Here is a 26,519-nt window from a genome sequence, read left to right as displayed (position 1 = left end):
GCTGCTCTGGTGGTATTGTATCTATTTTGCCAGATTTGTTTTGGACTTGACTTGATTATGGATCGGATTTTGTTGTTACCCTTATTTACTGACAGTGACAAAATGAACCAGAACTTTTTGCTACTTTATAGGCTTCTGCACTGAATTATATAAAAACACTCTTAAACAGAACAAATTTGTTATATATGTAAAAGGTCAAATTAGCAGTCGTCAGAGCCTTTAGATTTGTAAAGCCTGTTAGAACCTGCAATTATCTTACAATTATCGTATCCCATTGACATACCCCATTGAGGTTCAAATGCAGATAATTAGGTCCACTTAATAGGTATATCTGATATCTAATTCCATATTATTTACGCCAATAAACAAACCAAATAAACAGCATCTACTGAGAACTTAATATGCTGATTTAAAAACAATCCAATTAAAAATAGTTGACCTCTTACACTCCTATCAGTTCCCTGTTCATTTTTATGCATAAGTCGTTCACTGTCGATATATTCAAGCTTTATTCATAAACAATTTGATGTTTAGCTAGAAATGAAAACTCTACCAGTTTATGAATAGTTAAAGAAATGAAATATAAATAGGAATGCTTCAAGTACCAATTTGAAGAGCTGTCTCTAGATGTTTCATGTAGGTCCTGGCGGGTAAATATATTTACAAAGCTTGTATAAAGCAATTAATTGCCGCTCAATTATTTTTTTTTGCCTAATTTTTAACAAGAGGGTACCATTATCCAGAAACACCTATGATGTAATACCCACTGCGAATTTTTATTACGGATACCGCCTGGTGACATTGTAAGTCCGGAGATGACAAATAAAAATGAAACTTTGCATAGACGATGGCATGAGAATTTCGATAATGCATTCCTTAGGAATGGTGTCAGTTTGTCGTCTTGTGATATAATTTTTTGTAATATTCATTCTTTTGGCTATTTGGCCACGTGTTATGGTAATAGAGCTGTATGTGCTCAAGGGTTTTAATATACATGGCTATTGTTTCATGCACCAGACATAATTGTTGAAATTGTATTCGAAGACTTTGGCGTTATGTTAGTGTACATGTCTCCGGAACTAGGTGTCCAGAAACTAAGCGCTTTTTCATGACACGTAGGTGTCTGTCTATGCGATAATCTATAGACAGACAGTTTCGACCTAGAGGTCAATAAATTGAATTTTTACTTAAAGTTTATTAACTTGGAAATTCCTGCAAGAATTAAGTTTGTAGTTCAATTATGTAATATGTCGGAGAGTTCCGTATCTCTTCACCTACGTACCATGTTAAACGACATTGAACTTGAATAATACGCTAACTGGAGCACTGCTACGATGCATCATGAATTTTGGTGTGTGTGTTTTTTTAAATGTACTTCGTAATCATAGTCCAATATTAACTCTTAACAATAAACTTGGGTAAAGATACATTCCAATTCGACCAAAATGAAACCATGGACAGACCACACGATATCTGCATCGTTAGATGCTAGTGGGTTAAATTATATGACGACGAATGATTTCAACGCGCAATTATGTTCAGTTAAATAACAAGCCTAGCTAAGTACTTGTTTCAGCAAGATCCAAGCTAGTTATAGGGTATCTCGTAATCTATTTTTCTGACAAGCAGTCCATATGAACCAAAATATTTGAAGGACGTATTCAAATACCCGTGTTCGTAAGTATCTGGTTGTAATGCTTGTAGATAAGATAAATAGAAGCTAGGTCATATAAAGAAATACTATCTTAATATCGGATTTTGTCCTCCATCATCATGAAGGCTTTTTTAGCTCTCAGTCTCGTGGCACTGGTATCCGCCCAGGTACCTAACCCTTGTGGTAAGATTTACAATTTTATATGTATTACTTCGCTATTCGATATTATGTCAGTTCCATATTCAAATACCACCAAAACTTCATTAAATTTTGCACCATACCTGAACTGGACATATTTTATTGCATAAACAGCAAAGGGAGAGGACAAAAATTATTTCTGTTTATAAACGTCCTCCCCAATTATTACAGGAATAAGTAACTACATAACTATTTTGCACGCAAGAACAATAAAAAACTACACAACTATGCCATTGTTCATTGTAGAATCACCGAAACAATGGGAGGCAGCCGTACTTCGTGTGAGTGTGTAAATATAAAACATGAAACTCATTCATTGTTTCATTATTAAGTACAACATTGAATATTTATGGGTAAATGGGTAAACGACAGGGAGAACGACAAAAACAAAAACAAAAAACAAAAAAACTCTCGATTATCGACCCGGGACAAAGATAACATCATGTAAAAAAAATAAAATAGCGACACAAAACAAGATGCATCAACTGTAAGTAATCACGCCCCAAATAAAAAATAAATAAACAAACAAACAAAACAAAAACAAAACATTAAAAAACCAGAAACCATAAACCATTCTTTCTTAACGGATTATTTGGTAAAAGTTTAACTCTATGAAACGATAAAAAAATAAAGAAAAAATGGCAGTGGTCGTATACAAATTGGTTCCATCTAAAATGAAAGCAATATTTCAAAAACAAAAGGTAGACAAGATGGACACAAAGCCGGTGGATGAAAGGATTAGAGTCAGCTATGATGAGACAAACCAGCGAGTAAGGGAAATCGAACAGTTTTTCTATAATCCAACACCCGGAAAAGAAATTTACGAAGTTATATCTTTACATAAGGAGGTAAGAATTTAAAGGGTTGCTACTAAGATTCAAATTCATTGTTCAAGTCTGACCTCATGGCAGTCTGATATGTTTTAATATGAAGTATACATTATCGCTGTGTTTGTATTACTAATAGGCAAATTTAGCCATCAAAACTTTGCTAAACTATTGTAAATTCTCAGAGAATACGTCTTTTCTGTCACGTATGTCAACACCACACTTTGCACATTCGTGATTAAAGCAAGACAGGCATCTGATTTTGGTGCCTACTGAACAGATAATTTTCTTTTTCCAAAGATATTTCAATATTTTACGGATTTCTTTCCAGTTAACTTTGATTGGATTAATTTTCATAGAACTTAGTCAAGGGTGCTCTATTCTGGTATAGGGACTTGAAATTTTCTGAAGAGTGCATCTATGGGCGTATATATACTCTTGATTTCCCTTTTGCAATTGGTTTATTTTTTTATAGTAAGATCTTCCTTTTTTTCCTGCAAAATCTTTTCCGTTGAAACTCTTTGACAAGTCGAATTCTCCGCTAATGGCTAGGACTCGCCTGTTTAAATATCTATTTATAAATTGCAACGTGAATTCTATGTATTTTTTTCTACCCCGCACTTGACTTTTTATGAGCAACTCGGTGGGTGTTTCTAGAAAAGCAGAGGACGCACCGGTGCACCTGGTCCATGCTCCCAGTTTTTAGTGGAGTCCGAGTTGCTCATTTGCTTTCGTTACTTTGTATGTATGATTTTAGTTACTGTATGCTCTTTGTTGTGTATGTCTGTTTTCCATGTCGGGTCTTTGTCCCTGGATTACATTCTTTTGATTACCGCTATAACCTTAGTTCCCTTGATTACTCTTTTAAATAGCAGTCCCCCTAAGAATCATGCAATTTTCACTGAAAGTGATTTATTGATGTCAGATATTTGATCCAAATTGACTTTAAATCAGTTGGATATATAAGAAAAACAATGAATAAAATGACAAAATGAAAAATGTTTTTACCGTTACCATAGCAACAACCACTCCTTAGCAACCACCAATTTAGGGCCTAGTAATAAAAAAATCTCACAATTTGAATGTATTTTTTTTATAAATAATGGTGGTAAGTTAAATAATAAAAATTAAAATAATTAAATTAAATAATTATATTAAAATAAATAACTAAATAATTATATTAATGAAGTGTGTCTTATGGAAAACAATTTACAATAAAGTAGAAAGTAATCTGATTGCTTTAGATCTGGTTACCATAGCAACCAAAATTTTTATTTTTTTTACAATTTGAAATGTACGAAAATAGGCTATGTTCAGACCCGTTTTGCTAACAAGAGCAAGAAGATATTATCCAAATGTATGCATGGATGTGTAGTAGATGATCTCCAATGAAACATATCAAAAATAAAAATATGTAGCATATCTTTGTTTTTTGCTCATTTGGACCTTAAATCACCCCCATAAAGACTTTTCTTCGTCTTGACGCTTTTCATACAAACTTTGTCCAGACCATAACTGCTTTTGTCTTTTGACCTAGACTTCTAATATTTGGTATGTTGGTATATCCTCTCGGGGCAGAGTGTCACGTACCAGAGTGGGTGACCTTTGACCTTGAATTTTAACCTCGAGTCAAATAACATACAAATTTTGTCAAAATATGATACACAATTTTGTCTGTGTCATTGCTTTTTGGTCTTTTTACTTGGATATCTGACCTATTTTACATTTAACTAAATCACATCAAGTTAAAGTGTAATGTTCTAGATTGGATGACTACTGACCTTGGCCACTGACTCCAAAGTCAAATGACATACAAATTTTTGACCAAATATCATACAAAATTGTGTTCGGGCTATAATTTTCTTTTGTCTTTTTACTTAGACATCTGATATTTGGTATGGTGTTATGTTTTATCAAGGCGAGGCTTCTCGTACTAGATTGGTTGACATTTGAACTTGACCTTTGACCTCATGGTCAAATAACATACCAACTTTTGACTTGATGAGTGTTAATGAGGACAGATGTCATATGACTGATACTAAATTGTTTTTTTTTTATTATTAATTTCTGTATTTTGAGAGAATTCAATCAGTCCCAAGAATAATATTTCTTGTTTTTGTTGATCAACTCTTGACATTATATCCCATTTCCATTTTTTAACTCCTGTTTTACTGAAATGCACATCTTCTTATCAAAATGTTCCAGGATTACATTCTTTTTTATTTCCGCTAGCATCTTGGTTCCCATAATTACTCTTGTAAACATGAACATGTAGGTTCTTGTGTACAGAATATTTCAAAATGTTTTATAATTTTGTTGTTTAAACATAATGTCACAGTACTGTGACTTACTCAACATGGAATTTTGTGCCAGAAATTTTGATAAGAACAATTGGGAAATCAACATTTAATTTTATAATATATTATAGAAACATTATAAATGTATAACTAGAGGCTTAAGTGAGCCTGAATCATTCACCTGGTTTACCATTTGCTTATTGGAAAAAAAATGGCAATGAGACTGGCCAAGTTAAAATTAATTGAATAGTCAAATGCAGGAAATGCTTTTAATAGCATTTTATGGCCTGAACCAGAATTTTGCTGATGTCAACAGTTTTTTAATTATTTAAAAAAAACTCTTCTGACTCCTATGTTCCATTTTAGTATAGGCAGCCATATTCATTTTTAATGGATTAAAAAACACAAGTCATTTCGAGCACAATACACTAAAGAATAAATGTGCTTTATTTCCATTAACTGATCTTAAATGGTTTTAGAGAAGAAGATTTTCAAAATTGCACATGTACATGTGGAAAAATTAAGAATTGTTTCAGGAGCCATAACTCCTACTTTAGTAGACGAATCGTTTCGAAGGTGTCGGTATTGGTCTATCTTATGATGCTGAACTATATAACCCTCCAAAAAAAGGGCAACAACCTTTGAGTTGATTGCAAAAAATTGCCTTCTGACCCCTATGTTCTATTTTTAGTAACAGGGGTTATGTTTTCGTCATGGATCAAGAATCCCAACATTTATTTTGTGTGGCATACCATACAGAACAATTGTTTTTGAGGAGAATATTTTCTCAGTTATACATACGAGGAATGCTAAGAAAACTTTTATAGGGGTCATAACTCCTACATCAGTTGTAAATATCGTTTGCAGAATTTCGGCATAGGTTTTCTCTTAATCCTGGACAATATTACCCCCTACCAGAATTATGCTAAAGGCAACGGTTTTTTGAGTTATTTAAAAAAAAAGCCTTTAGACACCTATGTTCTATTTCTAGTAACGGCGGCTATGTTTTTTTTCACGGATCACAAATCCCAACAGTCATTTTGTGCACAATTATCTGGAGGAGAATTTCGAAAATTTGTCGATTAGGAGGGACGCCAAGTGATGGCATAAGCTTAATTGGCCTTTGTCAAGGAGAGCTAAAAATAACAAATGTTTGTTTCCTGGCCTGTTATCCTACATCTATTACTTGTAGCTGTTTAGAAACTATGTGAGAACCAAACATGGGTAACCTAAAATTACACATTACATCTTATCGTGGCATTTAAGAATAAATTGCATTATTGTAAAATGCGAACTACTTTAATTTACAAGTTTACATGATCTTTCTACATGTACTTATTATTGCCCATACATGAGATCAGAAGTAAACTTTAATACAGTCGATGTTTGGATGCTGATTCAATATCCTAATGTTTCCGTATATGACTTCAGTTATATAATCCTGCCTCTTGTATTTAATGAGGTATGATACCAAAAGTACTAAATCGTGATGTTTTTACCAAAAAAAAAAAACGTTTTTTGTCTTCTTTGGCATATTTCTTTATATATTTTTTCCCTATATTCAACTATGTTGGAACACAGACATAAACATGTAGGTAGATTTATAAGAGAAATACATCTAAAATGACCTAGATAAAAAAGGAATTAGAGTGTTAAATCAGGTATAGAAAAGATTGCAACAAAAATGAAATTTAAAAAAGATTTTTGAAAACGATTTTTATAGGCATTAGAAAAGATTGCAACAAAATAAAATTTAAAAAAGATTTTGTGAAAAAGTCAACAATGACAACAGACAACTACAACGAGCACAAAGTGATGGCAATAGCTCACACTGATCTTCGTCCCAGATGAGCTTAAATATACGATGAGAAAACCAAGCTCTTCTAACTAAATTCTGTTATTCAGAAAGTTAGTTTAAAACGCCAGACTTTGATTAATTTATGTTTTAATTAATCTAAATTAAATATCATCTATTGGAACAAAATGTAAACTTGACCTGTAACTTATCTTTGTGAACTTATATCATTATCTGCAAGCGTTTAGGAAAAAAGTCCTTAAAACGATTATTTCTGTAAATTTTGCTAGTTCAAGCTCCATAATTTCGGTAAAATCATCGAAGTGAAACCAAACACAAACATGAATTGTAACTTATCACGGTTAATTTATAATAAAAATCATGTCAATATTTGCAAACGTTTAGAAAAAATAATAAGGTTCTTTCTGTGAATTTTGATTAATTTTAATTTCGAAAAGTAAACTTGACCTTTAACTTATCATGGTGAACTTATTAACCAAAAAAAATATTTCAATATCTGCAAGTGTTTTAAAAAAAAAAAGTCCGGAAAGTTTCAGATAGCCTGATGGACTGACGGTCAGACGGACGGGTCAAACACATTATAGCTTGCGCAACTGCATTGCGTGGGGTATAATTATTTAAGCTCAGAGTTCTTCTCTGAAATTAAGAGAACACATATTCCATAACAGATGTAAAAGATTAGTATTGCTACTGGAGTTATGCACAATCAGGCGATAAAGGACAAGTGATTCTTTACATTTACGACATACTGTGAGGTCAAATATTGTATGAAATCAGTCATTAACTTAAGCCAAAATTGTGTATGTCATTTTACCATTAGGTCAAAGGTCATGTTCAAAAGTCACACATCTTGGTACATGACACTCAACCTTGGCGTGAAATACCCACATACCAAATGTCAGATATCTTAGTAAAAAGGCAAAAAAGTTATGGCACAGGCATAACTTTGGGTGGTATATTGCAAAAATGTGTATCTTATTTGACCATGAGGTTGACAGGTGAAATTCAGATAAAATTTCATCTATTCTGGTACGCAACACTCCACCTTGAGAGGATATACCAACATACTAAATATTAGAAGTCTAGGTCAAAAGACAAAAAGCGTTATGGTATGGACAAATTTTGTATGAATGGTGTCAAACTTTGGTATTTTACTTGAACACGAGGTCAAATGTCAAGTTCAAATGTCAACCACCCTAGTATGTAATGCCTGGCCTTCAGGTTTTATAATCCCATACCAAATATCAGATGTCGAAGTGAAAAGACAAAACAATTTTAGCCCAGACAAAATTGTGTATGGTATTGGCCAAAATTTTGTATGTCATTTGACCTTGGAGTCAAAGGTCAAGGTCAAGTTATCATATCTTGAAAATTACACTCTACCTTAATGTGATTTACTTACATACCAAAAATCAGACACAATTGTAAAAAGACAAAAAAACAATATGGCCAAGACAAAGTTTTGTATGCTATTTTGCCAAAACTTTTATTTGTCCTCGGGGCCAAAGGTCAAGGTCAAAGGTCACCTACCTAAACCATTACTCTTTGCCTTGGTGTGATATTCTTAAATGCCAAAGATCAGATATCTAAGTAAAAAGACCAAAAAATAATGGCACAGACAAAATTATGTATCGTATTTTGCCAAAATTTGTATGTTATTTGACCTTGAGGTTAAAGGTCACGGTCAAAAGTCTCCCACTCTAGTATGCGACAATTTATCCTGAGAGAATATACCAACATACCAAATATTAGAAGTCTAGGTCAAAAGACAAAGAAGTTATGGTCTGGACAAAGATTGTATTAAAAAACGTTAAGAAGAAAATTCCTTACAGGGGGTGATTTTGGGTCCAGATGAGCAAAAAACAAAAACATGCTACATATTTTTATTTTTGATATGTTTCAGTGGAGAGCACCTACTACACATCCATGCATACATTTAATTAATATGTTCTTGCCCTTGTTAGCAAAACGAGTCTGAACATAGCCTATTTTCGTACATTTCAAATTGTAAAAAATTAATAATTTTGGTTGCTATGGTAACCAGATCTAAACCAATCAGATTGCTTTGTACTTTATTATAAATTGTTTTTCCTAAGACATATTTCCTTAATTATGTAGTTTGACAAATTTCTACCATTAGATATAAAAAAAAATACATCCAATTTGTGATGTTTTTGTGTTTTTAGGCCCAAAATTGGTGGTTGCTAAGGAATGGTCGTTGCTATGGTTACGGTGAAAACATTTTTCATTTTTTATATTAATTCTTGTTTTAAATTTAATCCTACATATTGCAAGTCAATTTGGTTCAAATGTCTGACATCGATACATAACCCACTGCATGATTCTTAGGTGGACTGCTACTTAAACAGAAAACAAATGCGTAACAAATACTTTTGACACTTATTTTATCACATATCATTAAACATAATGGTTCAGTCGACCTCTTTTTGTTATACAAAATAGTATATCATGTGCACATGTTCTAAATGGAAATAGATATAAGCTGAGACCTTTGAAACAGAAGAAATAAGCGACCGATTCGTTACACTTATTCAGAAAATTGTAACATAATAAGGTGTTCATCCTGAATAATCGAATAAAAAAACTTTTAGCAGCGTTTTAATAAACTTAAGAATATACAAATTACTTTGGAAGAGTAACCACGGGAACCAAGGTCTGGTGGAAATCAAAAGAATGCAATCCGGGGACAAAGACCAGACATGAAAGACAGACATACACAACAAAGAACATTAAATAACCCAAATAATACATATAAATTAACAAAAGTAAATGAGTAATTCGGACGCACTAAAAACTGTTCGGACAGAACGGGTTGTCCGGGAGATGATTCCGTATTTTACAGTTTTAGTATGGTTAGTAGTTAAAATATGTGAAATTTTGCAACTTCAAAGACATTTTATAAAGCTCATGTTGCAGATCGAATCGAGAACGTTGTGTGTATTTTATTTGTTATTCAGTAACGAATATTTAGATATACATTATAATATTTTACGGTGTCTTATTATCTCTCAATCATTGAAAATGCACTAAATACAACCATTTTTAGGGTCAACTTTTGTCGGAAAGAGTTCCTTTTTACATTTTTGAAATTCTATACAAGTAATCTTTACATGTTTCCCAATACCTACAATAAACGATTTCACTTAAATTACTTATCAAAATTTGTTAGGGTCGATTTATTTTTGACCCCTCCTCTAATTAATGCAAAATAGCAGAAAACTTTACAGTTTTTCATTTTGATAAGTACGATATTCAAAAACTACTTCGATTTATCTTTCCACTGACATATGATATAGCCGTATACCCTCTAGGCTCATTAAACTCGAAAACTAAAGCACTTTTTGATACCTGTTCACGGCACTATTATTCTTAGATGCATAATACGCCAATGGATGTGTAGCTAGAAATAAAAACCCTACGAAATTTGTAGTCATCAATACTAGAAAAGAAATATAAAGAGGAATGCTGAGTACCAATTGGATGAGCTGTTTTCAGATATTTAATGCAAACCCGGTTGGATCCAAATACTTACAAAAAAGGGGGGTAGTGGTTCCGATCAAGAAACGTATATTTTTTGCCAAATTTTAAATTAAAGGGTAGCACAGTGTGTCGTATATTTATAAAAACACAACAAAAATCCTTCAATTTCACCGGTCAAGAACACTTGTTATTTTATTAATAAACTGGATAATCAACAAAATTTCTTATCTTGCAATATATTTCTCTATGTTTGAGGGTAATACACAAAACATTTAATTTTATGTTTAAATGATCATTCGGTTCACATCAAATTCAATATGCACCCAGAATTGGACTTTTTAAAAATAAATATCAAGAGCTCCAGGATATGAGAAATTGGTTCCAAACAAGGAGTTAAATATAGATATTTAAATCTTTGAAGCAAAGCATGTCATTAATATTTTGATCGCTGAGAATATAAATGTGACATCTGAAAACTGCAATACAAGTTCCCAGAAAGATATGCGTGTCAGAATATTGTACATTTACATGTCAGAAAGAATGGGATACGCCAGAATTCCTGGAGAAGTTACCGAATTCTCGGGCCCTAAATTAGCAATACAATTATCTTAAATACTACTTTTATCGTTGAAATCAGTCCCGCTCGTCTGTCACGTATGTGTACATTTAGCAAGGAAATGCTCTTGACCAATGAAATTTAAGTATTTTAGCTGCCTCTGAGCACACAAGTGGTGTATGCGGAGACACTTTTTTGCTTACGGTCATCCAAGACATTTTTATCTCGTACCCCTCTGAAAGAAAAAAAAAAAACACCGTATAGACCAACTAAAACTGTTAACTAGGTTGAAAACGAATTGTGAAGTGGTCTATAAAGACAAGGGTATATAAACAACAGTAAGAACATCTTGCTTTCGAACCAAGATTTCATAGTTGGTATATATACCTGGTTCTTTATACTATACCTGATATGCAATCACTGTTCTCTGTCTTGTTCTGGTAGAAACGATATCAAATTAAAAAAAAAAACCATTGAAAACTGAAACAATTATTTCATATTGATAAATATATAAGGATTTGATGCGACTGTTTCAGCAAAAAGAATATAGAATTAACATCAATACAAGACAGTGTAATGTGTCAGCCCTTACAAGACCATTCCGACCTATGGGTGTACCACCAGGAGCCAAATTTGATGGCTTCGCCACCCTGGGAGCTGCTGGTATTCCAGGAGAAAGTATGAACCTGCAAACATGGTCTGGTACCGTCGAACAGAACCTGAGATTAAATGGTGTTGTTACCTATCCAGACTGTGTACCAGTTCAGTACACATTATACGAACCACCATCTAGATTTATCGTGAATACGTAAGTACCTAAAAATCCTGCATACCACAGGGTGAAGTCAACAATAATTATTGTTTTCTAAGAATTATATAATATGTATGTATTTGCTTATCTCATATGGGTATAAATTGCAATAAATATTAAAAGAAAAAAGTACACATAATATACTCATATACACTATCAGATTTCTTTTTGAGTATATCAGTTTAAATTTTCAAATAAAAACTTGCATGAAGTAAGATGGGACCAGATGTCATGTTAGGTATACTCTACTTCCCCACTCATCCTATCAAAGGTTGCTTTGGGTAGTTTAACATTCCTATGAGGTGTTATTGTCTCTTTGAAACATTCATGTCATTAACCACATCTGCAAACCAAAATTCAAATTCCCATCAAAAGGAGTCATGATTATTTTTGTAACAGAAATTTTGACCATCATTACCATGAGTTGAGTAAAGTTCTCCTGTTCTGGAGGTTGATATTGACAGCACCAAAAATTATCTATTATAACATATGCCTCATCATTATGAAGCTAAACACCAAATTTGAATTCAATTACATATGTAGTAGCGGAGTTTATTGAGACTGAATTAGGATGAATGTGAATAGTGACATAAAAGTATGCATGACTGAATTATGTAAATATAATTAACTTATCACTGAATTCCTACACAAGGAATTTTTTTTCAAGTAACCATTCAGCTTGATGCTTATATGATGAAAAAAATCAATAAATATTTTTTTCTCTTTGTATAGGATCTTCGATGTCAAAGTTGGAATTCAAGATCCAAATGTTTTTACCCCTCCAGCAGAGTGTAATAAATCATAAAAACGTAGTAAAAAGGAAATGTGTCGTCAATCAGCCTTCTGTAAACATTAATACCCATAACAAGGATAAATTTACCACTCTTATTTCTTAGAATTTAAGTTGTACATCAACTCCTTGAAAGAGTTATGTGCCCCTCAAGAACAATGATTTTTATTGTTTTTGGCATTTACCCTGAAAACCAATGAACCTAGCATTGATGTTGAAACAAGTAAAATCGAAGTGGAAACTTATTGTTTATTGGTTATATGACCAAAAATCACAAATACCCCTGATAGAACAGGTACTAACCCCTGATAGAGCAGGTACTAAACTAATGACAACCAAAATCACAAATACCCCTGATAGATCAGTACTAAATTAATGAATGGCATTATAATATTACAATTATAAACAAAAACATTTCAAACTATACCTAGTAAGATCAAAATAATTAACTTTAATGTATACTGAACTAATGATACGAATATCAAGTCACATTGAAAGGGTCATAATGTAATAAGCTACCTTAAGATCAACTGTTTACTTATTAGTTTTCAATGAAAGGCACCTCATAAACCATCTTACGCTATCAGAAGATGTGTTCTTCATCAATCAAACAACTCATAAAAAAAATATTGTAAAAAGGTGCTACATGTACTGTATTTCAGAAATTACTGACTGAAAGAGATAAGTCAAAAATGCATTTTCAATGATTATTTTTTTTCTTAACTATTTCATTTTTCCTCTGATTTTTCACATTTATTGCATTTCTAGTAACAATAAGCAACATGTATTTTTTTTCTTAAAGATCATGGGCAAAATTTTTGACATTTCAATAACGTTTAAAAATTGGTTATATTTGCGGCAAGAAACCTGGGAAAAATAGCCCACATCCTTTCAATATGTAAAGCCTTATACTACTACATATATCTGTGTATTTCTTTAAATAAACAGAGTAAACTACCATCAAGTATGAATTTATTTGACCTTAAAAGCATTCCTGTAATTGTAACCATAAACATGCAAAAGATACCCTCATTTCCAATATAGAAAACTAATGATTTATATTTTACTATTTGAAATATCAATAAATAATAACCATATTTGCTATATAAGAATAAAATATTTAAATCAAGCCATATAATTCTGACTTGAAAAGTCTTATTTCATTAAAACACTGGGTAAACAAGTAGGATTTGATTTTGGAAATTTTTTTTTATTTTATAATAATATATAAAAATAATCCCTATAATGGAGGCTAGCTACAAGGTTAGGGTATTTACCCAAGGTATTTTGGAAAAAAAACTATGATGACATGACTAGTCCACTGGGTAGGAGTTAGTTTAATGTTTCATACTTTAATTGGTTTTCTAAAACCCAAAATAATCATAAATTCAAAAACATGTAATACTGTTTTATTTCAGCTTACTTTTCATGTAATAAGTCTTGAGTATTACCACGAGAGAGAGAGAAAGAGAAAGTACAAGTACACAGTTTGAAATAATTATCCTATATAATATACATTGTAATGAATACATATCCCTCAATAACAATCAAACTTCATCCAAGAAACCATGAAAATAATCTAAGTATGATAAGTAAATAAATAAATAAAAAATATAAATGTATAACAATATGAAACTTAACATGGCACTAACATAACTATACCTAACAGTGCATAAAGAATAATGTAAATGTTTGATTTTCAAGTAAAATCACTTGCATATAAATTGGTTGAATTTCTGGTCTGATATCATTATGCAATTTTAATCCTGTAAATGGCAAATAAAAAAACATCTGTGTGAACACTAAAAGTTTCCAATTGAAAATTGAATACATTGCATATTGGTAAAAAAACAAGAGGCTCCCAGGAGCCTGAATTGCTCACCTGGTTAAATTTTTGCCTTTCAAGGTCAATAACTCTAACAAGGAGTTGTCTGACAATTCTGACTCAATGAAGACTTTGGTAGAACTTATCATAAGGATCATTTCATCAACTGAATGTTTCATTCTGTCTATTATAGTTTTCAAGATATTGGCTGAAAACTGTTAAAAACATAATTTTTTGCCTTTCAAGGGCAATAACTCTTACTTGGAGACGTCTGACAACTTTGGTCCTTGAAGACTTTTTTTGGCCTTATAATGAGAATCGTTTCAGCAATATTGAAAGTCTCATTCTATCTATCACAGTTTTCAAGATATTTGCTGAAAACTAAAAAAAATCTAGTCATTTTTCTCCTCTCAAGGGCAATAACTTTTATTTGGAGTCTGACAACTTTGATCCCTTGGAGACTTTTGTAGGCCTTATAATAAGGATCATTTCAGCAATTGAAAGATATTAGCTAAACCTTAAGGTTTTGGAGATATATGCACAAAATGTTCTATTTTTAGTAATGATGGCCATGTTTTTTAACCAATCATAAATCCAAACCATCATTTTGTGCAGGATACCCTTAAAAAACAAAAATACCAACTTTTATTGAATTCTGTATAATAGTTTCCAAGAAGACGATTTTTGAAAGTAATAACATCAGAAACAGCAAAAAAACGTCCAAAAAGGGCAACAACTTCCACATGGGTCAACAGATTTTCACCAAAATTTGACCACAGACAGATCTCATTATGCTGAATACTTTTACCCAGTCAGAATTTGACTGTTAGCAACGGTTTTTGAGATAACTGCAAAAATCTGCTTTCTGACCCCTATGTTCTATTTTTTAGTAACGGCAGCCATGTTTTTTCACTGTTCAAAAATCCAAAACGTCATTTTGTGTAGGATACTCTAAGGAACAATCATTATAAGTTTTATGCAAATCTAGTAGTTTCAGAGGAGAATTGTTAACAATGACAAATGATGACAACGACGGATGCCAAGTGATGGCAATAGCTCACATGGCTTATGGCCAGGTGAGCTAAAAAACAACAGTTAAATTTATGAATGGTTTCACTTACATGAATTAAATTGGAAAACTGACTTAAGTCAGTCAAAAAATTTGCTGTTGTACATCTACCAGTAGATGAAGTTGGCAATGGCAATCAGGCTTGCAAGCAATCTTAAATACACCATAACAACAAAACAAAGGAAAAAATAAGCAAACCATTTTTTAATGAAACTTAACAGCATTACTTTCTTCAATTAACTTACAGTAGGAAAACATCACCTATTCTTAGCTCACATGAGATTGGGAAGACATTTTGGGTAAGAACTATACCCTTATTACCACAAAGTTTATGTTGTATACCAGCTCCTTGACTATTAGACATGCTGTACATTATCACTACGTTGAAGTTCTATCAAATCCACAGACTCTGAACTTGGTACCAGCAGTTTGAACAGATGCTGTAATCGACTCAGAGATTCTTTTAACCCAATGTGCTGTACGTACCTACTGTTCCAAACTTCTTTATAAGGCTCTGTTAACTCTAATAATCTATATGATAAATTAAATACATGACAGAGTAAATAAATAAATAATATAGTTTATGTTTGTTAGAGGACAATATTTTCTGATAAACAAAAATCATTGTGTTTCTCCAATTTAATACAATTAATTCATTTATGTTCATTCATTAATAGATTTTGTTAATCCTATAACTTATTGATCAGATTGATTATGACCCTTTATTTGAATTCACGAATTAACTGTTGTCCTGAAAAGAAGTTGTCAACATTTTAGGATTTTTTTTTAAGTTAAAGACATTTGTTGCTGAAAAAAAGAGGGGTGAAAACAAAGTTTTATATAGTAAGCCTACCCGGAAAACTACATATGAAACTACGCTGAAAATTGAAATTGATCAGTGTTTTATGGTATTCATGGTGCAAAGTTGGAATAAAATCCTTCAGTTGGTATTCAAGTAATCATTTAAAAATCACAAAAAGGGGGGTTGACAAATGTTGAAAGCAGCTTAACTTGAGAAGTCAAATGGTTGTGCTCAAATTAAAATTGATCATCTGTTTTTTTGTGGTATTAAGCAAATGTGCAAAATTTAAATAAAAAAAAATCTTCTGATCAATTGTCACATCTGGAAACCAACAGGTGGGATAAGGACAGACAGACTGACACATACAAGTCCTTTAAAATGGAAGGTATCACACAATACTATGCTACTTTGTGAGGCAGGGCATAAAAACTGTTTTCTCAAAATCAAAGTTTTACAATAATTGCAATATACAATGTAATTGTAAAACAATTAGAAAATCAGCTAAATTCTTGTTGATACTAACCTATTGGCAAGGTCAGTCTTAACTGTAGCAGGGAGATTAGTGACCCCAAGGTTAACAGCTGCATACCCTGTATGTCCAAATGCAGGATTCTTACCAGCAAGAAGTAAAGACTTGCAGATTCTGAAATATTATAAATTTAATAATAAACAGATAAAATGTAAAGAAAAAAATATAATTGGGAGTATTTTAAAGTCAAATGTTTATGGTTCATATAATATAAAGAAAATCAATGACAAGAGAAAAAATGTTCTTCCTTCTGAAGCAAGTTTAACAATTAAATGGTTGCAGTGATTAATCAACAAATCAAGTCTCATAACAACCATCAAATCTCTGCAGTGCTAATATCCTATAATCAAGTCAAATGCAACATATTTATCATATATAATACTTTTTTATAGTCAAAACAGAACTTTAATCTTAAAGTTTTAATTACTACTTGTTATACATTTTTATATCAATAGTATTGGTATTTAGTAATCTTGTTATGATTTTTTAAGTGCTTGATAATGTGTAAAAGCTTGTTCCTACCCCTTAAGAGTTACAGTTTGTTATATCTGCATCAGAAGAAGCCATAGTCTCATAAGTGGTCTGGGTTCTTGCATTTCGTAGAACAGTATTATGTTAAGTGAACTGTTTAGGATTGAAGCCAAAAAAAAAAATAAAATAAAATAAAAACAGAGATTTTTTTGCACAGTTGTGGTAACCCAAACAAAAACAATTAAAACATTTTCAGTACAATATTTTAAGATATTGCAGTAAAATATTGTAAAAAATAACTTCCATGCAAATTCATTATCTTAAATCAAGTTTCTTAAAAAATTGCTAATTGAATTTAAGGGGATGGGTGGATGATGAGTGTGATGTGACACTAAGGCTAACTAGTCAAGTGAACATATTTGTGAGAATCAATTTTTGTGGTTTCAAAAATCTTATTAGCAGTATAAATCAATTCTGCGGGTAATAATTTTTCAAGCATACAGGTCCAATGCAAAAATAATTGAAGAAACTTAGTGAGCGCGCTCACATCCCCACACGTCCCCATATTGGATACTCAAGTAAATTTGTTTGTGAGAGAAATACATGTAGAAGGACCCCGATAAAAAGAGGAATAAGAATGTTTTTTAAGCTTTAGACCTTTATCTTCTAACTAAATTCTATTACTCAGAATGGCAGTTTCAAACTGATTTCTTTGAGTTTCAGTTAATCCAAAGTAAATATCACCGTAGCAGAACAAAACATGAAAACTGAAGATGGACTGACGGACGGGTCAAAAACATTATACCCTTCGCAACTTTGCATGGGGTATAAAAAGTAAAAAGTTGTTTAGTACCATAAGCACTTCGTTTTTGTGATTGAACAAAAAACAAAAATAAATCATCTACAATTAGTAAAATTAGTGTAAATAAAAAATAGTCCATAAATAGTAGTTTCTAAGTAGCATTACTTTTATTGAAATAAACAATGGACAATAGCATAATAATCAATCACCTTGCTGAGAAAATCATCAAATCACATGTTACATTCATCTCCTTCTTGATATCTTCACTTTCTTCATGGGTCAGAACAATCTGGGATAATTCTTGTTGACACTTCTTTACATGACGTACAGTCCTCTGAAACAAATTGTTGACTTATCTATACAGGTCATGTTTTGTACTTAATTCTTATCCAAATTCAGTATCTTTTTTTTTTTTTTTTTTTTTATAAGACATTAGTTATGATGTTTTAGCTTAAGTAAATTGACTTTTTGTTCAATAAAGATAAAAAATGTCATTATGCAGTCTAATTTCATATTCATTTCAATCTATAGAAGTTCATTTTAAACTTGTTTTGATGTGATTTTGAGATTGGACAAAATTGGCTAAATACCTGAACAGCTTCTGGGGTCAAATGTTCCATAGGTATTGCATCAGGATTAAAGTAGAACTGAAACAGTGTAGATCCATTTTCATCTGGTAATCTCTGTACATCATTTCCTTAAAAATATAATTATACATGTATTTAGACTGTAAGATAAAATGTTACAAAACATAGACCATTATGCATTATTCAATCATGTAAATTTTGTAAAGAATAGACATAATAAAAAGCTTTGCAAATGGCAGCATGATACGACCATAGTCAGTTGGACTCTGTTCACTTGAGCATTCATTTTGACACACTTAAACATAGGGACTTACTGTTCATTATGGACACAACAACAAATCTGGGTACAATAATGCACAACATTTTGAAATTTAATTTAAAAACGAATCTTTGCTTCAGGGTGTTTTCATGAATCACTGTGTTCCTGATTACCCCAAAAACAGTAAATGATAAAGTAAATTTGTTAAGCATACTTCTTTTTGGGGCATGGCTCATTTTGGCCTCTTATATCTTGAACACTGTAAGAGATACATGTATCTGAAATCTGATTGAAAAAAGCAGGTAGGGATTTCATGAGGAATCTACAACAAAAAATTTCAAAATTGCACCAAAAATAAAAAATAGTCAATTTTTTTGGGGTGTGGCCTCTCTAACTCAAAAACCATAAGATATATCTGAAATCTGATTGAAAAATGTAGGCATGAGAAATCTAATGTTACAAATTTACAAAATCAGACTAGAATAAAAAAAAAGTAGATTTTTAAGAGTTTGGCCCTGCTTTGGCCCCCACTAGACTGACAATGCGAAATGCTATTTAAATTCTGTTAAATATTCTTTCAACAGAATTATATAAGAAACAAATTAAAAAAAAAAACTGTAAAAATTGCATGAGAACTAAACCTTCTACATCAATGTTAAAGACACAACGATTACCCTTTAGGTCCCTTTTTGCAGAAAAGTAGGGACTTGTGACCCCATTTTATATAGCAAACTTCATCAAACAGCAAGTAAAAGTATATCAAAATTTTATGACATTTAGTCCACTACAACTAAGTTATTGCACAGAAACGAACAAGTAAACAAGAACGACAATAACATCAACATCATAACATAATACGACCATTATTGTTTGTGGTCCTATAAAAATGTAAATATAAACCAATATACTGTAAATAATAATAAATCAACAGTTGTTCTCAAAATCTACACATATAGTTAGAAACCTGGATTGTCCAGCTTGTTTATCCTTGATCATACAGTTGGTCACTTTTAAGGTTTGACCAACTAGGTGTATGCATACAGATCATATACATGTATTGTCTGAAATGTTCAGACAGTTATAGACTATAATTCAATTATCTTTTTTGCAGTGGTAGACTTCGAATTTCAAAGATGTATGTTCAGTTAAAATCAAATTTGTTCCTGAAATAATACTTTGTCAAATCAATAGCAATTTAGCATATTGTCAAACACAGCTTAATGCATTATATTGATACAATAGTGCAAAAAAAAAGCTTAAATGAGTAAATTTAAGTAAACACTTGAGTTCAAAACATATGGCTAGCAAGTAAATATTAGAAGGACAGAAAAGGGACAGAATAGAAGACAACGAAATGACATAATGCAGGACAGACTAAAGGATAAAACAAAAGAGCAATAAAGGAGAGAAAGGACATATTAATGGACAGAATAAAAGGCAAACTAAAAGAAGTACTGAAGGCCAACAGAAAGTGACGAATGCAGGAAAAAATAAAGACGTACTGTAGGACAAAAGGATGGACTGAGTTTAGAACAAAAGGAATGATAGACTGTAAAAAAAATGAAGTAGAGACTCTAGAACATAAAGAAGTGCAGACTGTAGGATGAAAAGTAGTACAGATTGAAGGAAAAAAGAATGACAAAAGGAAGGACAGAGTGTAGAACAAAAGGAAGGATAGACTGTAAAAAAAATGAAGTAGAGACTCTAGAACATAAAGGAAGTACTGACTGTAAGACAAAAGGAAGACAGAATGTAGACAAAAGGAAGACAGAATGTAGACAAAAGAAATTTCAGACTGTAGGACTAAAAGAAGTACAGATGGAAGGACAAAAGCCAGGACAGACAGTGGGACAAATAGAAGGACTGCACAAAGTGTAGGACAAAAGTGTAGGATGAAAGGAAGTTAAGACTGAAAGACAGAAAAATACAAATAGAAGGAGAAAAAGGACAGACTGAAACATAGACTGAAGGGCAAAAGGAAGTACTGACTGAATGACAAAAAGAAGTACAGACTGTGAAAAAGAAGGGCAGTCTGAAGGACAAAATGAAGTACTGACTGAAGTATAGACCATAGGACAAAAGGAATGGCAGACTGTAGGACAGAAGGAATAACAGATTGCAGAATGTACTGGATGAAGACCATATATCTCCAATAAAAAGAGTCAACACACATAGTGCATGGACAAGTTATCTCGCACAGAACACAGTGGACTTTGCTTTGTACTGAGCTGTTTGTAAAAGTTGCTTCTCCAACATAAACATATCAACACTAACCTAGCTCACAGCTGACTATAGTATAGTATTCACTCGTTTTTTATAGTACATATTGAATTCAATCATCCTCTAATTGCCAATAAGTTTAAAGCAATATATCACAATAGTCATCAACACTAAAACTCCTTACCTGTTTGAGCTCTGCAACAGCGTACAAGATAAGTTTCAGCACGACCTAATTCTACTATAATTTGACCCAGTCTATCTGAAGTATCTCTGAATACCAGTCTGTTTAGTAGTTGGCCTAGGTTGGCATATAAATAATCCTGTAAAGATACAACTTTTATCATTAAAAGGAATAGTATTAATCTCTTGAGAGAAAAGTGGAGAGAAAAATCATAGTAACAACAAACATTGAATATTAATAGGAAAACAAATCTATCAATCTGATGGTGATGTATGCATTTGTAATATGATACTGGAAAGCTCTCTATTAAGCCTGTTGCAGTGTTTGGGTTGTGAAAATTACAGATAACATTGGAACCAGTCAAACACTTTCCAATCATATTATCTAATTGTCATTTAAGTGTTTACAATATATTGCTTTTTCTAGAAAAGCTAAAAATCTTCAGTGTTAACATTTAGCTCCTTATACATTTAAATTTCTTGTAAATTATTAACTTAATTTGAATTGAATACCTGGTGACAATCAGAATTCCAGGATAATCCAGCTAGAATGAGAAACCCAGGCCAGGCAAATGGCAAATGTGTCAGGTGGCCTTTTCCAGACCAGTTACAGACAACAGCTCCAAGGGCACCATGGGCATCACCACATTTTACAGCACCATATATGTTACAAATAGCAGCCTCGGGACATCCAGCAAGACTTAAGTGAATAATATATGTCTTTAACATCAATAAAATTAAAAGAATGGTAAAATAACATCAAAATCTGTCATCTCGGATATAACTGCACTTCTTCATTCCAGCAGAGTAAAATAATGATTTAATCATTGTGGTTTTCTTTGGAGGTAGTGTCAAGTAATGCAAGGAACTGCTTATTATAATGTCAGTGAAATAGTCACATAAGAAGTGTTTTCACATTATCTTTTTGAGAATTTTCCAGTGTATAGAAAAAAATGTAAATGCCAAACCTACCTGTTCCAAGCTGATGTCCCAGGACACATTATGTAGTTCATCCTAAGTCAAATAAAAAATACCCATCATTTCATAACAGAATCAATGACTTTCAAAGCCACATAACATATATTGGTATTCTTCAATGTGATAATGAGTACAGTACCAGCCAGCATACATCAAATCATTTTTTAATGTAGCGGTACAAATAAATTCATAAAGTTATCATATATTCTTTTTACAAATGTTTATCAATCAAGAACTGATACATTTTAGCTGCTTAAGCAATCATTAAAAACCAGTACCAAGAACATATTATTCCTTTTGTTTTTAAATGATATCTTACCCATGACTTGATAAAGGTGAACAAAATCTCTGAAAATCATAGTCAGCCTAAAAATAGAAATATTTATTTGCCATTTAAGGTTGGTTTATTTTTTAAGTTAGATATAAAAAATGGATTTTGTAATACTATGTAATATACCAAGAGATTTAGCACAATCTTGTTTACTGAATGTTGAACTTATTCATATTAATAATTGATAAAAATATAGCTATATGGTTGATACAGAAATAACAAGAGCAGTGCTCCAGGCTCCCTACCATGAAACAAAACATCTATTCAAACAAATAAAAATGATAGGAAATATAAAACCATTAGATGTTTTTTTACCCCTAAAAGTTGAACCTGTAAAAATGCACCAAAAATTTCTGGAGTTAGGCTCTAGAAACCAATTTTTACTTACAAAAAAGTAACTCTTATACTGCATGTGACTTAAACTTTGACCTTCTGACCTTAAAACCAATAGGTGCTTAACCTAAAAATGCTAACCTCTATAAATTTCATGAAAATACAGAACAGATTTCAAAAGTTAAACTCAGAAAACCAATTTTTACACAAAAATAAATGTATTTCATAAATGTGCAAGTGACCTTGAACATTGACCTACTGACTCAAAAATCAATAGGTGTATTCCTAACCCAAAACTAATTAATTGACCAAGATTCATTTAAGTGCAAGAGCTTTCAGAATTTATGCTCTGGGGTCCTTTTTCAGGCTGAAATATAGAAGTATGCAAGGACAGACAGAAATCAGAATTTAAAACCCTTTGCCAAGGTGGGAACATTGAGAGGTTGGATTTCTTCTAGGAAACGTGAATAATCTAAAATTTATGGTGAATATGGTGGTATTAACATGCCAAAGCTATATACCAAGTATAAAAACATTTTGTTCTGTACAAGCTGAGAAATGTTGCTAAAATGAGAACAGACGTAAGGAGAGAAAAAAATATTGAGGTTTTATCAATTAACTAAAAATTAACTATACAAATAAGTTAAGTATAATATGAATATGAAAACTGACCTGAATGCCATATTCACTGATGACAACATCTGGTGGTAAGTGAGTAAGGAGTTCTGAATCCATCCCATGTAGAGGATAGCCACATATATTGAGTATCTGGTGATGTTTTATGGGCAGAAGTTTCACAGCATCTGTTACATCCAAGACTCCATCATCTGTCTCTATTACAAAACTACTTAGTCTCGGCCCCAAGCTGACAAATCTAGGGGAAAAAAACATTGTTTTGTTATGATTTATACGTATTCACAGTTTAAAAACAAATACAGTTCCTTTGATAACTCATTAATAATGTTGATATATTCATAGTGAATTCTAAGTCATCCATCAACAAAATGATTTCTGTCTGAAAAAATGACCTGTTCAAATCTATTGACATTGTTTTCCAAAATCAAAATATCAACATTATCAAGTTAAATCTATGTTGAGTAAATTGGTTGTCTGGAAAAGATAACAACTAATTCATCAGTTAATATGAGAAAGGTTTGTTTGTTTGTTGGGGTTTAACGTCCGAGCAGCAATATTTCAGCTATATTCAGACGATAAAACCTTAAAAGTCCTTTCATAATTTTTGTCTGCCCTTTCGTTATTCTTAACTTCCATATTGGTAAGATGTGTATTATACAGTCTACATACGGACTATCTCCAAAACATGTCATAAAATCTTCCAGTATGTTGTAAATGTCATCTAGATCATCAAACTGAATCTGTGGTGCTACTTCTAACACAGGCACCAACTGTATACATAAATCTCTACAAAAGTCTACAAGCTCCACAACTTCACTGAAAAATGAAATAAAACTCGGTTAATATAATAACTTAACCTTACATATATCTTTCATTATTCATTGACAGACTAAGAAGACAATTGCTGAACTTTAAGTGAATTAATACAGACAATAAACAGCCTTGATATAAATACACAATGTAAATACATGTACATGTAACATATAGACACTGACTTTCCATAACTTAAAATTAGTCTATAAACATCAAAACCATAACAAAAAGAATGCACAATATATGCAACATAAGGTTTTCAAGTATTCTCAAGACACAGTGTGACATACGTATTAAGAAAAAAAACTTTAACTCAAGAATGAAATATCAAAAGTTTGACAAAGTACTGGTATATAGACTGTATGACAAGGAACTGTGTAAAATCAGATGTTTATCACACCATGTGTTCACAAAATGAGGTACATGTTTATTAGGGTGAAAGATGTAAAGACAGACAGACAGACATTTAAGTACTAATCAAAGTGTTGTTCCATTAGGGATTTTTTATCCTTGTGAAAATAGAAGCACCCAGCCATTTCCAAAGATTATATAATGTAAAATAAAACTGTAATAATAAATTTGCATTTTCCATAAAATTAAGAATTGTTCTTTTTTAATACTTAAACTGAGGGTATTCAAAATGTTTTTTTGCTGTTTATGAAGAGTGGTATCCGGAAAGTTTCAGTCCCCTGCCATATTAGGTTCTCTCCTCAGCATCAGATGGCTGATTTTCAAACTACTTCATTTCGCATGAACTTTTGGAATTAAAATTGTGAGAGAATGAATCGAAATGGGTCCCATTATTTTTACCCTTTTCCCATCTACTCCATGCATGCTTTCATCCTGTGGTAGTGTCTAAGTGCCCGATATTTTATAAAAAATAGTATTTGACTGTTAGTTTTGGAAAGGCGTCCCAGATTTGTACTAAAACTGAGTAATATTTTTTTCAGTATGTTATCATGGCTACTGGATTTTATCATAATAATCATTAAATTACTTATAAATGACTTCAACCTCCACACACCAAGGATTTCAAAAATATGCCTTTTTTATGACAAAACACTAGAAATGTCTGTGCAGACTGCCCCAAAACAGGTTTATTTCAACAAAATGAGACCAAATTTTCAGAAATGACCTAACTGTATTGTACTACCTAAGATTACCTGGAAATTTTTGCTGACATCAGACCCATTGGAGGTAACTATCTTTCACTTGTTTAGGGGCCTCTTTTGAATGTGATATTCATTTGATTAAGAACATTCTCTATTAAAGTCTTTTTTTCTAGTCTGTGTTACTTTCAGTATAATTATAGATTTAGAATTATCTAATCATGTACAAGCACTAGACTACTGTGGTCTTAAAATTCATGTTGCCAAAAATGTCAGTAGTTTCGAGCTAACACAGTTGCCAGGAAAAAAACATAAATCTTATTCTTGTTAAGTTGACAACTACTTGTTTTGTTGTTTGTTTTTTAATTATTATTATAAACATGAATTAAGTTTATTTATGATAGAAACCCAATCTACATTCTTTAAATCATGACTTTAGTATGTATTCATTCATCATACCTGTGGTACTATTTTTTTGGAATTTTACTATCTATTTCTTAACTGATTTTCCTGCTGAAAACAATGTATTCTCGTGAGTATGGCAATGTAAACAAAAGGCAGCCATTTGCTTTTTCTATTCAAAGTGTTAAGGAAGCATCTGATATAATAAATATTATTTGGGAATTTAAAACGTCTTTTTATAAGGTAAATTAGCTACTAAATTTTAAAAAATCTTGTGATAGTGCAACATTCAACCTTGCATTTATAGATCATAGCCAGTTTCTATTAGCTCAGTATATAGATATTTGTATCTGATTGACACCTCTCTTAAAATTGATTTGTAGAATATTGTCGGCAATGTCATAATTATACGTTCGTGTGGTGATCTACAGACCATAGCTTATTTATTGCTATGATTATGATTTATTCCATTTCGTCCATGGGTGGACATAGGGCGACTACAGTTTCTCTCCATTCGCTTCGGTTTTGGGCGATGGTGTTACACGTTAGTCCTACTCTCTTCAGTTCAGAGTTCAAACCCCTCCTCCAGGTGTTCTTTGGTCTTCCTCTTTTTCTTTGCCCTTGGGGATTCCAATCTAAAGCTTGCTTTGTAGTGTTTTTATTGTTCTTCCTTAAAGTATGACCAGTCCATTTCCATTTTCGGGTTCGAATGGTGTTTTCTAT

General features: G+C 31.9%; 2 protein-coding genes across 2 annotated transcripts in view; one reads left to right on the top strand and one right to left on the bottom strand.

Moving 5' to 3' along the window:
• The first annotated feature begins 1,685 nt into the window (after window positions 1–1,685).
• On the top strand, window positions 1,686–12,484 carry LOC148623827 (mammalian ependymin-related protein 1-like). Its single transcript, XM_088565992.1, has 5 exons — window positions 1,686–1,837; window positions 2,099–2,133; window positions 2,554–2,700; window positions 11,386–11,657; window positions 12,393–12,484. Exons 1-5 carry the CDS (start codon window positions 1,774–1,776, stop codon window positions 12,463–12,465), a joined length of 591 nt encoding a protein of 196 aa, XP_088422118.1. The 5' UTR covers window positions 1,686–1,773; the 3' UTR covers window positions 12,466–12,484.
• A 195-nt stretch (window positions 12,485–12,679) lies between these two features.
• LOC148623826 (uncharacterized) overlaps window positions 12,680–26,519 on the bottom strand; it is a 31,594-nt gene continuing 17,754 nt past the window's right edge. Inside the window, exons 14-23 of the mRNA XM_088565991.1 lie at window positions 24,142–24,288; window positions 23,509–23,710; window positions 22,492–22,538; window positions 22,167–22,208; window positions 21,708–21,894; window positions 21,199–21,334; window positions 18,539–18,645; window positions 18,158–18,282; window positions 16,670–16,789; window positions 12,680–15,875 (exon numbers count right to left, since the gene is read on the bottom strand). Of these exons, the coding sequence (XP_088422117.1) occupies window positions 15,701–15,875; window positions 16,670–16,789; window positions 18,158–18,282; window positions 18,539–18,645; window positions 21,199–21,334; window positions 21,708–21,894; window positions 22,167–22,208; window positions 22,492–22,538; window positions 23,509–23,710; window positions 24,142–24,288 (1,288 nt within the window). The 3' untranslated portion in view covers window positions 12,680–15,700. The remainder of the gene's footprint in view (window positions 15,876–16,669; window positions 16,790–18,157; window positions 18,283–18,538; window positions 18,646–21,198; window positions 21,335–21,707; window positions 21,895–22,166; window positions 22,209–22,491; window positions 22,539–23,508; window positions 23,711–24,141; window positions 24,289–26,519) is intronic.

This window comes from Perna viridis, chromosome 2 (assembly GCF_037379345.1).
Source record: "Perna viridis isolate PV_CMFRI_1.1 ecotype Kerala chromosome 2, ASM3737934v1, whole genome shotgun sequence".
Lineage (NCBI taxonomy): Eukaryota > Metazoa > Mollusca > Bivalvia > Mytilida > Mytilidae > Perna > Perna viridis.
Note: the sequence above shows the minus strand (reverse complement) of the source record. Positions and strands in the feature narration are given on the sequence as shown.

Coding starts and splice junctions, on each gene's coding strand:
- LOC148623827 (XM_088565992.1), top strand. CDS start 1,774: ATGAAGGCTTTTTTAGCTCTCAGTCTCGTGGCACTGGTATCCGCCCAG. Junction 2,701..11,385: donor TTATATCTTTACATAAGGAG/GTAAGAATTTAA, acceptor CGACTGTTTCAG/CAAAAAGAATATAGAATTAA. Junction 11,658..12,392: donor TCTAGATTTATCGTGAATAC/GTAAGTACCTAA, acceptor CTCTTTGTATAG/GATCTTCGATGTCAAAGTTG.